This window comes from Phymastichus coffea, unplaced genomic scaffold, assembly GCF_024137745.1.
Source record: "Phymastichus coffea isolate CEN01 unplaced genomic scaffold, Cenicafe_Pcof_1.1 PCOF00104, whole genome shotgun sequence".
Lineage (NCBI taxonomy): Eukaryota > Metazoa > Arthropoda > Insecta > Hymenoptera > Eulophidae > Phymastichus > Phymastichus coffea.
Window position 1 is genome coordinate 657779 of NW_026706915.1, and position 15496 is coordinate 673274.

At 49.8% G+C, this 15496-nt stretch overlaps 1 protein-coding gene across 2 annotated transcripts; it reads right to left on the bottom strand.

Moving 5' to 3' along the window:
* Positions 1-245: 245 nt before the first annotated feature.
* Positions 246-9126, bottom strand: LOC131670230 (protein toll-like). 2 transcript variants are annotated; one of them, XM_058945660.1, is made up of 8 exons: positions 8915-9126; positions 5034-5541; positions 4334-4617; positions 3640-4064; positions 3246-3555; positions 2700-2981; positions 1947-2282; positions 246-1867 (listed from the first exon to the last, which is right to left on the bottom strand). In XM_058945660.1, exons 2-8 carry the CDS (start codon positions 5512-5514, stop codon positions 878-880), a joined length of 3108 nt encoding a protein of 1035 aa, XP_058801643.1. In that variant the 5' UTR covers positions 5515-5541; positions 8915-9126; the 3' UTR covers positions 246-877. The 2 variants fall into 2 exon arrangements, with proteins under 2 accessions (XP_058801643.1, XP_058801642.1); XM_058945659.1 differs by lacking the exon at positions 8915-9126 and adding an exon at positions 7091-7319.
* Between the last annotated feature and the right edge of the window lie 6370 nt (positions 9127-15496).

Below are 15496 nucleotides of genomic sequence, written 5' to 3' on the forward strand. Positions count from 1 at the left end.
TTTTTTTCTTTGCTTGTTCGTTCGTGCGGGCAGATTCCTCCTTCAATGTTGATCGGATGAACGTTGACATCAATTTCTCGAAAATAATCTTCGTGATCGAGAGCGCTCGTCGAGGAAAAGCCGGATGAACCGTAAATTAATTAATTGAATCGCGGGTCCTTGAAATGCGATGAATCAGTCGAGATTTTTACGACAAAGGGCTTTGGGACGATCGACTCAACGCTACACCCAACGTATGCGAATAATTTTTATTTCATAAAAAAGATTGATGACGATATGGTAACGACGATCAAGGATACACAATATTGTTTACATTTGTGTATTCGTGAGTGAAAATGATGGCTTGCACGACAAAAACCACGCACGAACGTGCTCTTATTTGTAACTAACACAATCACAGCTAAAATTGCCCGTTCACTCACTCTTCGCTTTCACACCGAGAAAAGACAATGTACACAAGTTAAGCGTTAAAAAAATAATTGCAATATTTCTTAAGACACAGCTACAGTGAAAAAATAATAAATCGATACTTATAAACAGAGAATACACATTACGACGTTCAGTCTTGCAACAAACTTACAAGGCCTCGTACAAAGACCTCCTAAATTACGAATGGTTATTTATATCTCGTAAAGCATATAGAAAAAAGATTGGCTTCTGCTTTGAAGAAGCCACGAGTGCACCACTGACATGTGGCGGTACATCGTTATCTTGTGCGCGTTTGCGTTGTACTCGTGACTACAACGATTGTTATTACTAAAAATGCTTTGGTCCCACGTATATTTAGATCAGCCGGAAGATGGTTTAGATGGCCGCGAATTCAAGCGTTTAAGTATTTCACTGTCGTTGGGTAGGAGGCACGACGAAGAAAGGCCAATCAAACGGTGGTGCACTGCGGCGCCCTCGTCTCCAAGTTGCCGTTGAGGTTCTTGTTGATCGCGACGATGCTCTCCTTGACGTCGTTGCCCTTGGACTCGTCGTCGGCAAACGCGAGCTTGCCGAGCTGCTGCTTGCCGAGCTTGGCGATCGCCGGCGCCGCGTGCGGCATCGCGTAGCGCAGCTTCTGCCAGAACCAGGGCTCGCCCCACTTGACGTAAGTGTTGGTCTGCAGATAGGAGCGCAGGTCGGGCTCGAGCTGGTCGACCGGGCCGATCTCGCCGTGAAGCACGACGATGACGCGCGCGCGCCTCTCGCTGAGGGCCTGCTTGTGAGCGGCCTGGAACTCCAGCCGGCCCCACTCGCTGTCGACGAAGTGGCGCGTCAGCACGATGATCGTGCGCCGCGACTCGTCCACGCTGCGCGCGATCTGCGCGGGGATCCACTCGCCCGCCAGCCAGTCCCGGGTGTGGATGCACAGCTTGTACGGCCGCGGGCCGTCCTCCAGCTTCGCCACCAGCTCCTTCGTCACGAAGTCCTCGTCCTTGTGCGAGTAGCTGATGAACGCGTCGTAGATCTTGTCCTTGTCGACCTCCTCTTCGCTCACCAGGCACAGGCACATGCCCTTCGAGTACAGCCAGACTTTGATCTGCCGCTGGAACCTGAAGTAGAGCGCGGCGCCGAGTCCGAGCAGCACGGCGAACGCGCTGACCATCGACGCCAGCAGGACGACCAGCCGGCTCGACGTCGGGCACAGCTGCTCGGGCGTCAGGCTCGACAGAGAGGCGTTCCGTCCCGCGCACATGATCTCCGGCAGGTCCGCTATCTCTAGATAATTCGAGTGCACGAAAGTCAACAGGTCCCTGGACGAACAGTCGCAGCGCCACGGATTGTCGTGCAGGCTCAGCGTCGAGATTTGCGTCGAGTTCAGCAGCTTCTCGAGGATCTTGGGCTCGATGTTCGTCAGATTGTTGCCTTCGAGCAGCAGTACCTGGAACGATGGACGCCGTTAGGGCAGAGATCTTCGGACGAGAACGGCACGAGCTGTCCGCCGAGGCCGGGGAACTCACCTTCAGATTTGGCGAGAGGAGTCTTTCGTCGACGAACGATATGTTGTTGCGCGCGAGATTCAAGCTCGTCACCTTCTCGTAGCCCTTCTTGTACATCGACGGCGGCTCTTTTAGCTTGTTCATGCGCAGATCGAGCTCCACTTTGGCCACGTTCTGCGCGTCGATCCACTCGGGCGGCCGAGTCAAGTTGCGAGCCGCACAGTCCAGAAGCAGTGCTTTGTCTTCGGGCCGCAGCCAACAGTTACAGGCGTGATTGCTCGGCGAGCATGGATCGCCCGGGCGTGGCTGCTCGCTCTCCACCAGGCACTTCAACGTCTTGGCTTTCAGATCGAATACCTGACGATTCCACGTGAATGAACGGTCATTCGCGAGCGCGATAAGCAGTGATTATTCTTTTGTGGAGATGACCTATTCTCTTTGCTTTGCGCGGTCGTGAAAAATTCATTAACGCGAAACGAATGTTGCAGTCAATGGAAATATCGAAAAAAAAAATGCTTTCTGTTTAATAATAATGATTGCGAATTTTTCTCGCAAGCAAAAATAAAATTCACGACAATCCTCTTTGCATATTACGGCAAGGATAAAATCGCTCGGCACGTTGAAATTGCGCTGAATTTAATCGAAAGAACAGCGGATTTATGACCTTAACTTCCCGGCAATCGAGGCACAATAGAAAAAAAATAATAACAGAATTTCCGGGATAGAAAACGAACAAAAAGAAAGCATACAACGATTTCGTACGTCCGTACCAACCTGAGCGCCGAGCATGTAATCAGGACTGTCGCAGGTGAGATTAGCAGGTCTGAGGTGCACGTAGTTCTGTACATTGGGATGCATGTCGCCGTTGAGGTAACGCAATAGCTCGTACACCTCGCAATCGCAACGTATCGGATTGTCGGCAATGTCGACAATGACGTCGCGAGTCGTCGTCTGATTCATCGCCATTAACTCCAGTCGAGACAGTACAACGCGCGAGATGTTGTTGTGCCGCAGATCGACGCTCACGCTATTGGACACGAATTGCAGATCCTCCGTCTGTCGGGCAAAGATTAACAATTTGATGTAGGCACGCGCGCTCATTTTTTTTCTCCCTGCTCGCGATGAATGGCGTGAAAGATACTGGTTTCGGTCGGTGAAAGTATACGCAACGATACACCTTCGCAATTGGCGACCTTGAAAAAAAGACAAATAGTTCCGAGGACCGCGCGGCGCCGACATCTCCGGCGTTTAGTCGTCGGCCTTGATGCCTCGCGGATGGGGCGCGGTTCGCCGGAAAATCGTCTCGCGCAGTCCACTCACCTGCAGATAATTAAACGAGTTGTACTTGAGATCGAGAGTGCGCAGGCGCGTGTTGCCGACGACCCAGTCGCTGTGCATCTCGGTGATGTTATTGTGAGCCAAGTAGAGATTCTCGAGCGAGTGGCAGTGGTGAAACGGCGAGATGTGGCCGAAAATGTCGTAGAGGCCGGTGCGCAAGGTCAAGCGATTGTTCGCGAACTTTGCCACGCGCAAATTGCCAAGATCCTTGAACGCGTCCACGTGAATCCACATGAGCTCGTTGTTTTCCACGTTCAGGAAGCGCAACGACTCGAGGCCGAGCAGCATGCGACTGCGCGGGCCAAACATTTACTCGTCGAGTTAACAAGTTAAGCACTCGCGCACCTGTGCAGCGTTGCGCAAGACAAACACTTACTCGTTGATGTGATTGAGGTGATTCTTGGACAGATCGAGCCTGGTCAATTTGTTCGTAGCCTCGAAGATATTGTCAGGTAGTTCCTTCAAGTCGTTGAACGATAAGCTAAGACTATAGAGATTCGTAGTATTCTGAAATAATCTCTTGGGCAGAGTAGTCAAGTAATTGCGATCCATGGTAAGATTCTCCAGTCCGGTCGCTCCCCAAAACAAGTCCTGGGGCAACCGTAGTAATCCGTTACGAGTGATCATGACCGATTTTAAGGCCGTCAGATTGGCGAACAGCGCCTCCGGCAGTTCCGTTAGGTTTTGCTTGTTGTACAGCAGCTTGGCTACTCGCAACTTGCTGTTGGCGCTGAATAGGCCAACTGGCAACGATGAGAAATTGTTGGAGCTCAGATTTATTACCTCCAAGTTGGCGAGATCCTGTGTAATCGAAACACATAGGTACATTCTCCTCGCGCTACGCGACTCTCGTAATATTAAGCTTCGATGGAATTGCAACAGTTTTTCCTGCTTTCAATTATCGATCTAACTGCATAAGATCGTCGATTATTCGATCGTCACTGCGCGGAAAATCGAGGACAGAGGCATTAACCAGGCACCGTTGAAAGGAGCCTAGCTCGGAGCCACGTCTCGAGAAGAGAAGCAGACAATAGCAGGACAGACAAGGATCGGAGCTAAGGATGCTTTACCTTGAATAGATCGGCCGGCAGCGTGCTGAGGGCATTCTGATTGAGATCGAGAGAGACGAGTGTCGCGAGTCCTCGAAAAGCATCGGGCTCGAGCTTACGGAAGTCGTTTCTCCAGAGATTCAGCAGCTCGAGACTGTGGAGTCCGCGGAAGGTGCCGGGTTGCAGCTCCCGCAGTTGATTACTGCCCAACTCGATCGTTCGCAGCGTTCTCGCGCTGTCGAAGAAACCCGCCGGCAAGCGGATCTTCGTGTTGCGCAGCTCCAGCAGCCTCAGCGACTTCAAATCTACGAGCGAACGGGGAGGTGGGGCAAATCATTATATCTGCCGTCGATTGGACTTTCGCCGTCGCTCATTGTTCCGAGACGCTCGAGCGGATCGCGATGACCGCGGCGCTGATTACTCCTCGACGCGCATTCCCAGGGTGAGATCGACTGCGCGCGCGCGCGCGCGGCCAGGTGTAGTGCGCGTCTGGGGAGCAGGTATATAGAAACACAATCACCGAGAGCCGACCATTAGCGATGCGCGTTGCGTCGTTACCCGAAAGATTTCCCTCTCGCGCGCGCGCGCGCGCTCATGCCACCCGTCGCGCACGCGCGCATTCACACGCAACGATTTCACCTTCTCATTGGCTCCGCGGAGATCCCCTGACCGACTGTCGATCTCGCGCCGGGTAACGCGATAAAGCGAGACGACGACGTACCTCGAAGCAAATCGGCGGTGACGTTGCCGAGATCATTGTTGGACAAAATCAGATTCTTCACGTCCGGATAGGCCGTGAAATCCTGGCGAGCGAGGCTGCCGTGGAGTATAACGAACTTGAGAGTCTCGACGCCGCTGACCGCCAGCTGGGCGGCCACCCTCTCGGCGTTGGCGGGTCCAGGTGGCGAGCACCCGGTGAACACCAGCGTCTTGACGGCGCCGACCTCGAGCGAGGAGCCCAGCATGAAGTCCGCCCAGTCCGGCGAGTTGGCGCACTCGATGACCAGGCGCTCGTGTCGCTGGATCGACAGGTCGAACATCTGCGTGGCGTTGGCCTGGCCGCAGTGCACGCGGAACTCCGCCGGCGCCTCCTCGAAGCAGTAGCATTGCCGGTTGTCGGGGCAGTTGAACGCCCAGGCCGCGAGCGCGAGCAGCAGCAGCAGCAGCAGCGGTGAGAGCGCCGTCGCCGCCGTCCTCGTCATTGTCCGAGCTGGCTATCCGTCTGAAATCTGATTCGGAAGGGAGCGGTCAGAGAAGGGTCTCGGGGCCTATTGTGCTCGGCCCGAGGGGCTGGCTCTTCGATGATTTTCGAATCGCGCGGCGCTCCCGCCGGAGAATGAGATGATCGGCCGATGCCCATTGACGCGCAGCGCGCTTTCTCCGCCGGACCGACAATATAATAATATACAACTCGTTCTCCGCTTGGACCGATCGATTGAATAATAACTGTAGCGACGCTCGGCTCGCTTCCATTAGCGTCCCGTCGCGTTTCGTTCCACCGGCCTTCGCCAATCGAATCCCATTCTATTGCTGCGCACGCGCGCGGACCCTTCTTGCGCGCGACCACTCGATCCTACGGCGATATCGTTAGCATCGCCACCGCCACGGCAATTTGACACTTCGCTGATTCCGTTTCATTCTTTATCGGCAGTTCAAGCGCAGTTCGCCGAACAGACAAATGACGACTGCTTCTTTTTGTTAGCCCGACGCGCCATACATATTTAAATGCGCGATCGTTTACTCGGTCCTCCAATGGAAACGTATGCGAAGGTGCTTCGTGGAGCCTTGATGATGAGAACAAGAAGCCGATGCTGATTTCAGAGAAACACGGCGCGGTGACTTCATCGACTGGTTTTGCTTACGGACGCGCGTAACAAAAAAGAAAGAAATTGATAGGCGCGCGCGTAAAAATATGCTTGTCCGGCTGGCTGGAGTTGCTTCGTCGAGCAACGTGGGAAAACGCGACATTAATATGACCGACGTGTATTTAATTCGAGAACTCGCTCACCCATACCGAACGGACGATAACATTTAATCGAGAACCGCGCTGCTGGAATTCAATAGCTATTCTATTTGTACGTTCGGCTGCGTGCATGTCGCGCGTGCCTTTTGCGTCGTCCGCGCGCGCGCCGCAGTCGAGAGATGCCAATCTACTCTTAGCCCGAGAGAGAGAGAGCAATCGTTCTGCGGAGAGGTGCGAAACAATCGTCGAGCACCCACGACGCGCAATTCCCCAACGCGCCTTTTTCCGGGCTAAATCATCTCGCCGCGGCCGTTGGCGCGATCTTCAGAGAGAAAACGCAAACGATCTTCGAGTCGTTTCGATTGCAAGCTATAAATCTTCTCTCTCTCTCTCTCTCTCTCTCTCTCTCTCTCTCTCTCTCTCTCTCTCTCTCTCTCTCTCTCTCTCTCTTTAGATCTATTTGCGGTATTAGCGCTCTGGACAGGCAGCGATTTTCTTTTCCTCCGTCGAGAGTGCAACGACACGCGTGGCCTCTCGATTGATTCTATAGACGCGCGCGCCGACGCGGTGAAAGTGCCGTGCAATTTAATTTTCGCCGGTGTCGCTCGATCGCGGCAAAGTCATAAAAAGCGACCTGACGGTCGCCGTGTCGCGCGGAATCGCTCGGTCGTACATACGTAACATCCAGCATCGGCAATTAGCAGCGCGCAGATGAAGCCGCTTTCGGATCGGAACGCAAAACGACGAATCGCGCGGCGATCGAATCGCCCGACTCGAGTCGGACGCGGTAGGATAATGGGAAAAGCAACACTTACCGCGGGAAGAGTATCCCATGCACCGTGAGAGAACTCGCGCGCGCGCACTTGGACACTTCGCATAATCCTCGGCGCACCGTTGCGAAAGCTTCGCTCACTGCGCGGACGCGCGAGCGCGTGTGTGGTAATGTCTCTCGGCGCGTTCGCCACTTGCGCAAGCGTTGATGTTGCACGAGGCGAAAGAGAGAGGAGCGGCGGCCTCGTGCCAACAAGTCCGCCGAGCGACTGACTGAATGGACTGCAGGGAGAAACTGCTTGACGTCACGCGCTCGCGGCCGGGTCCCCACTACTCCGCCGCATGTGCGTCCGTGCTCGGCCGTGTAATGCCCCGCGCCCGAGCGCGCTGCGCTCGACGACGCAATGTTTATCCCGGACGAATGCGAGTCGCCGCGGCAGAGCGACCTGCTCCAACCTGCCCGGCCCGCGACGACCGATGGCGCGCGAATGGCCAAGGGCCGAGGAGAGGCGAGGAGGCAACGAGAAGCGTGCGGCTTATCGCGTCGAGGATTATTTGGCGCGCGTGATTTATCGCCTCGCGGGATAACGATCGCTCGCGCAGGAGAAATCGATAGGCGCGCGCGAGCGGAAAGGGTTGGCGCGGCGCGGAGCTCTTTCCTCGCGGTGCGTGCGCGCGCGCGGGTTGAACGAACCTCGCGAGCGTCAATTATTGCGAACGGCGGAGATCGGCCGTCTCTCTTTCTCGTGTATTATGTACTAAGTCTGAGACGTTGAGCGCGCAGATTAGCCAATTACGCTCGCGCATGTGATTAGTCGGAGAGACGGAGAAACGCTATCGCGGCGATCCGTTCGCACGCGTCCTCGCCGAGGCGAGAACGAACGCGGCTGCGTGTCAGGGTCGGCTTGCTTTCGCAAGCTCCTTGGGTAATCTTCGCGCGCCCCTGCTGCCCGTTCGAGCCCGCACCTCGATTAGCGTCACGCGAAAGCTCTACGTGGCGCAAACTCGTTTCAATCGCGAGCACACGCCTGAGCGGCGGATGTTTTTCCTGGTGCCGCGGCATTTGCACGCGGGCGTGGCATCTACGGCGAGCGCGCGAGGCCAAAGGTTTTCCTCTCGATTTTAGGCTCCGAGCTCGACGGCAGGTGGACGCTGCGCCATGGAAACTAAACTCAGAATGCCGCGAACAACGACGGACGGTTTTCCGAGGGCATTTTTCTTGTTTGTTCGATTGTGCACTCTGGGCACAGCGTGCATCGCGATCGAAGCCGCCTATCTTACGTCGCGCGTCTCGACTACCGGTTTATTCCTAAGTTGATACCCGAGCAACGCTTTTAATCATCGTAAAACGTTATACTTCGGATGGCTGCTCAATAAGCATTGCAGTAATAGTGCGGTTTATCTCTTCATTAAAGTCGGTCTGCTTGTAAGCTTGTGCGAGAATGCATATCGATCCCGACTCGGACTATTATTGATTCGTGGAAAAAGCCAAGAAGAATAACGGATTCTCAGCGATCGTTCGGAGACACGTGACCTAGCTCGCAGTCATTATCATCATCGTCATCATCATCGCCGCAGTAGACGAATGACTCTATGCAGCATCAATCGCGTCCGAATAAAAGGATTGAAAAGAAACAAGCACTTAATGATAAACGAAGAGTGGGTACCAATCTCCCGACGCATTAAACAATCTAACGGGAAAACCTATTCAATGAACCAATCAGCAGTGAAAGGAGTAGGCGACTGTCCTTATCGATAAAAAAAAATCTCGTACGAGAGGGCACACACAGGCGGCAATCGATCCTTTGACAGTGAAAGAATTTTGCTCTCTCGTGCTGCATTATTGCAAGTCACACTGAGGTACATACCATTATAGCGTAGCACCCGGCCGTATATACGTACTCGCGGGCCCGTTTATTATTTCACACGGGCAGGTCCCTTATCGCCTGCTGCTGCTGCTGCTGCTGCTGCTGCGTAGCGGGGCGTCATGTAACGGCCGTGCCTTTAGCTGTAATGCGACGCACGACGGAGCAACTCTTTCCACTGCACCGCGAGCTGCTCTCAACGTCTCGACCGTCGAGCGCAACGATGATCTCGTTGTCGGGCATTGTCGACTGCGCGCGCGCCGCTCGCATGCCCGCGACAGACATTTACATAAATGCCTGGACGCGATGACTGCAACGTTAATGACGCGCGCGACTGCTTGTGTACGCGATGCAGATTCTTGAATGCTTCGTCGACATGTTTCGCTAGACGAAGCTTCGCGTTCACTTTTTTTTTCATCTCGAATTCTTTGCTTGTCGACCACGCACTCCCCGTGGCACGTTGCGTGCAATGCTGTATTATTCGGAAAATGTTGCTTCTTCGTTTGAACATTACAACAACGATAACTCACGAGATTACCCCTAATGAGCTGTATCTCAAGGTTAATACGTGAAACGTATCGTGGTAAGAACCGTTTGAAATAAAGAACAAGATCATTAGATAAATGACGAATCTTTGGGAGGGGCAACGGGTACAAGTCGCGGGGCTTCAAATAAATCAAAGGAGGAAAGAAACGGGGACAGGAAGTACACATAGATCAGTGCGCGGGCTCGCCGGAAAACCTCGTAAAACGTCATCAACCCTTAAGTCCGACGGAAAGACGAGGTGATTTACAACCAATTTTTTCCCCCGTATATACGGCGACGTCCAATTTCTCTCATATACACGGCATTATAAACTGTTCCCGCACTGGCCTTCTGGTCTTCCGGAACGAGAGCCGCACAATTGCGTGAGCGAGAGAGTCGTCGAGGGAAAAATCTGGAAAACACGTGTTATTCGATATCCCGAGCCATGTGCGCGCGCCGAGAGGTAGAAGAAAAACTCTCGAATTTCCTTCTGGTACATTTCGGACATACGGCGCTGACGTCCTCTTCGAGCGTAGCGCAGTCCGTCTTTTGCGTCGCTCCTTGTTTTTTTTTTCTCTTTGTCTTCCAGCGCTGCCACGTTGCTTTTCTCCGAGAAACGAGACGCTTTATCACCCTCGTTATACGCGGTTTGACGTAGCCAGACCCTCATTTTTATGGGCAGTAGCTTTCGGGGGTGGTACTGCTGAAACGATGCTCTTTTCTTCGTCTTTGTATCCTTTGTTCGCGCTTCTCGGTTGTTCCGCGCGTATTTATATATATGTATATATAAATCGTGATAGTCGTTTGATACTGCAGGAAATATCGGATTTTCGCTTCACAATGATCGGCAAATACCTACATTTTCTTCCGAAGGATTTTACACATCTAATAACGACGTGCATACATTTACTTCCGCGGGAATAGGAGGATCGCTTGAGTTGCGGAAATACCTTCAATTCGACGGAACAGCGTGGAAATTTCTTTCGACGCGTCGCTCATGAAAATAAAAAGCCGCACAAACTTGCCGCCCGAGTGCCTCGCAATGACTCGCCTCGACATCTGTATACTTACTCGCTTACAAGCGATAATGCTCTCTCCGCGAAGAGCAGGCTCGATTAAACAACGAGACGTAATGCGAGGAAAAGGCAAAGCGCAGCAGCAGTTGTGCGCGCGAGAGCGACAAAAAGAACAGAACGAGGTGGTCAATTAAAGCAATTCAGCGGGTCATTTGGCTCTCGCGAGTCAAAGAGACAATCCCGAGGAATTTTCGCGAACTCGCGGCGTGCGCGCGTCGGGAAAGAGAGCGAGAGAGAGTGCGGGAGGGGGGGGGGGGGCAGAGAAAGCTCGATTGGCGGCGCGGAGCGGACATCTGGCAGGAAGAGGGCCGGAGAAATGCTCTCCGCTCTCTTGAGACATGCCACACGGCCCCGGACGCGCGCACCCGCGCACACCACTCGGATCCGCGCTACCGAATCGGACAGCTCTCTTCCTTCGACGTTGGCCGAGGCCACGGGGACGCCGAGTAGCGGGCATTGCCTTTGCCTCGGCTTCTTCGCGGCTTTCATCGCATTTCGCCTCTTTTCCTGTCTCGAGGCGTTGTTTGTTTTCACTTGCTTTGCAGGAAAGCTGAGGGGCTTGCGCTCTTTCAGCCGACGGATCGTAAACGACGGACGCAGCCCTCTTTCTGTCTCAGCAATTATTCAGAGCCAATTCTCGAGCCCTCTAACGAGAAGATTGGCCGCAGAGTAAAATATGCGCGGCGGTGTCTTAACGAACAATTCCCTACCGACTTATATGCTAAGTCCTTCTGATTTTCAGTACATCTTCTGACAGGCATTTTGGAAGCTGGCACAGTCGATTACGAATAGCTGTTCCGCCCTTTTGAGAGACGAACGAATCAACCTCCGCGTTGGCAGAAGCCAAATGTTATTAGAAACACAAAAGGAAAAACAGACCAGCCATGAAACCTCTGTCGGTGTGTAAAATAAAAGCGAGCGAAGCACAGGCAAAAGTCGACGCAGCGGAGCGGTTCGTCGAGCGCGCGACTTCCACTTCGCTCGCGTGCTTGTTTATTTCGTTAGGTACGCGCGGCGAGTAATCGGATGTAAAATGCGCCTCTTCGGGCTCGAGGGCGCGCGACGACATTCAGCAGAAGCCCTTTGATACGTCAGCGATGCCTGCGTTTTTTAGGCCCCGTCTATCTTGTAGACCTAAATTGCCTTTTCAAACTTGGATCTGCCGATAAAGCACTTTTACGAGCTAGCTACTGCTACTACATCTTTGTTGGTGGGCTCGAGTGTACGCCAGTTGATTTCCTTCTAACTCCCATTTTTGATACTTTAAGGATCGACCGTATCACCGGTCATTTTGCCGTTTTATATGAACAGAAAACAACATCTAATGTTGGGTTATTGCATAGTTACCACTATTTGGTGAACGTTTACATAAAATAAAATATGCAATATTTTCGAATGTATGTTTCAATGAGTTTCCAGTCAATTTTACCATTTATAATCAATCTTTTTTTAAATTTCAGATTTTTGGTGCTCTGGCAAGGATTCCAACATTCAAATTTATAGCTTTTTTCACGGCAAATGTCCCAGGTTAATTGTTAATGCAACAAAACCATTGTAAGAAAGCCGATTTTTTCCATTAAGGGAAGTCATATAAAACTTTACTATAAATTGCACATTCAGTCGCGTTATCTAGTCGAAATGATCCATTACACTGATTATTTTAAATATTTTATCCAAAACAATAGCTTTATTCAACGTTATAATGTCGACCGGACGATGTCGCGATGATCCTTATCTCTTATTATTTTACATTAACGCTCGCAACGTGTGTCTCTTAACAACATGACAATTGACTATAATAATTGAATTTTATATTCGAAAAACATTTAAAAATAGACAAATTTATAAAAATTGTAAATAGTAAATTTGAATAAACTTACTTTACTACAAAAATTCAACACTCCTGCAACGAATTAAAAACATTGCAAAATTCAAATTGGAGTTCATATACAATGAAATAATATGTATGAAATTGGGTCTTGACACTAAGTTGGAAAACAAAAATGATATATTGAATCATGAATTTCGAATAGAATCTCTTGAGAAAAGAAACCATCACTATTACTGTAAATGTATTACAGGAGAAGAATTATCATTTAACTCCTTTCTTTTTTATCCATGTCAAATCTCAACGAGGCTCTTCAGCTCTGCATTACCGACAATTTGAAACAGCATTTGTTTGTAAACCGTGCCGTCAGATGTCTCTAGCATGCAATTACGTGGTAAAAATGAGCGGAAAGCCACTCAAACCGCGAGAATGAACAGAGCAAAACAGGGTACGTTTGAGTGCTAACAACAAGAAACATGTTGAATTAAGGCAAAACTAAACGTGAATCTACAAACAAGGAACTTCTAAGCGGAGCTACACCACAAAACCAAATTTACTTTCTCACCTTTCATTTCCCGCCATTGCCGACAAAAGCGGTAATCCACATCTTTCTTTTATACTTTTGAACTCCTAGTAGACCGTTGACAGTTGGTAAGCTTCAAATTTTCTTTTCTCAAATCGTCGAAAATGATTAAGCGTAAGCGCACGAGAGGACTACACAGCGAGCGTTTGTCGGTTCTACGATAAAACCCCGTTATTCGCCAACCGCAGAATAACGCAACGGCTTTTTCCAAATCTATTGACCGTATGAAAAAACACTTTGAAAACAGATATTTGGCTCGATACAAGAGACCTTACATGGCCGTAGTAAGAAGTTTGTACGCGAATAGGAATCCTCTAGATTCAAGTTTTTCAGTGGACTTATCGAAGCAAATATTGAGTTTGACTTTGCTACGTCGGTTGGTAAAAAAAAAATGAAATTATGATTAGAACGATTACGCAAAAGCGAACGACGCGTTTCAAAAGCGAAAATACTTCTCAACTGGGCGGTACCACCTCCATCCCGGAGCATAAAATATTCAGGGCAGGGTTGATTCGCGGCGTTGATCTCGGAATCGATGAGAGCGACATCGAAACCGATATTCGCGCCGGATACACTGACTCGGGCGTTAAAAGAATAATGAAATGGATTTCCGAGAATGAAGCGCATACTTCTATGTCATTTTTACACGTGAAAGACTACCCAATGAAATTTCCATCAGGAAAGTCGTGTGCAAATTTCAAGCTCTTATCCAAAGCGCTCTGTGATGCAAAAGCTGCTGGGGCTAGGAGCACCCGCACGGCAAGTACTCCAGTCCCAAGCGGTGTGTACATTGCGGCAAAAATCACGCCTTCAACTCGGATAATAGATTATACGTATAAGAAGATCCCACGGCAAGATTGAACTGCGGAGAGGCGCGACGACAGCAAGTGCAGAGCGTTCCTTGATTCTCGAAGCAGAGAGTCGGAGCGTCAGCAGCCAAACCCAATATCTCTATCGAGCGAGCCCGATCAAGATGCTCGCGCAAAGTCGTACTACTACTGAGGACGAAAAAATGGATACGCGTACGTGTATTCGACAGTCCCGCACGAGGAAGGGAATCGAAACATTACGCAATTGAAGGTTGCGTTAACGAATTTTTTCTTTTCCTCATTTCATTCCATTCAGACCGAGTCTCCCGACGGCTCCGATTCTAGTGCAATCAACGGAGCGAGTTCATCTGTCAAACGCGAACCAACGGAAATAAAAACAAATATTAACCGAAGCACACCGGCTTATATACGGAAACTTAAATTCAAAGTTAACTTCCTTGATGATGTGCCTGAGAACTTCGGGCTCCAAACGTTTATCTGAAAGGCTTATAAATGTTGCGATAATCAAACAGAAGCAATCATTTTTATCAGAAATACAACAATTTTATTCACTTCAGTCTGCAAGCAAGGATTATTCCGACATTACCGTAGGAATTTCAAATACAAATTTTAAACTTGACCGAGTGCATTATGATGTTACAGATATAACTAGCGAGGTAAATAACGAGTGTCTAAGCACATCGAGACCGAAAAGAAAGGGCGCTCTAAGACACGGAAGAATCTCTTTTTAAGATCTCAAAATCAAAAAAAAAATCCATGATTCTTAAAAAAGAAAAACCCCCATCGGGTCGACAAAAGTAGGCACTCTCGTACATTGTTAACTATCGATACCCTCCTGAAAATCAAATTATACTATTATTAATATCCTGCAATGGAATGTCAAGAACATCAGAGTACTCGCTGCGTATCTCCCTTGAGGTATACATACCCACATATACGAGTATGTCCAGGATACACATACCATGTAAAGATAGAAACGACATGACCAGGAATCACTTTAGCGCACGTCGATAAAATTGAATAGATAGATGCCGTCACTCTAATACAAACTACAACTTTGATATACTGAGCTTAAAAAAAACTTGAGGTAAACGTTGAGCGGAAGAGCGGATAAGAATGATAACTTTAGAGGATGCACCGGGTTAAGCTATTGTCTGTCTGTGGAGACTTCAATGTTCGTAAGCCGCTATGGAGCAAAAGGACTGAAGGCTCCAGTAAGAATTTGATTATATACATAGTGTACTCCAAATTCATTACTCTAGACGACACTAATTTAATCAGCCGCGTTCCGAAGCACAATTGCATGAATGGCTCTGCTAGCGCGAGTCTAGCAACTTCGAGCATTTACAGCAACCTGGGGTGGAAGACTCCACGTGCGTCCTGCATAAGTGATCATTATTCTATCACCATCGTATTTTACAAAGACAATAGCACGCGTGACTTGGATAAGGGAAAAATAAACTGGAGTACTTTTCAAAGAAGTTGATGTCAATATAAATCAAACGGATCTAAAAATTAAATACCCGAAAGAAAAGTATAGAAAGACAAAGAAGCCTTTCTTAAAGAGATAATTTTGATTCTAATTTGTCGATTTGAGATAAACATTGAAATGTTGACCTATGAATAGTTGATGCACATAGACATTCCACGAGCTAGGTGTGCCTATTGACTTCTAGTATCGTAGAAAATACGCGTATTACTAAGTATTACCAATAGAGTCAAAACCTAACGCAGCAAAGGGAA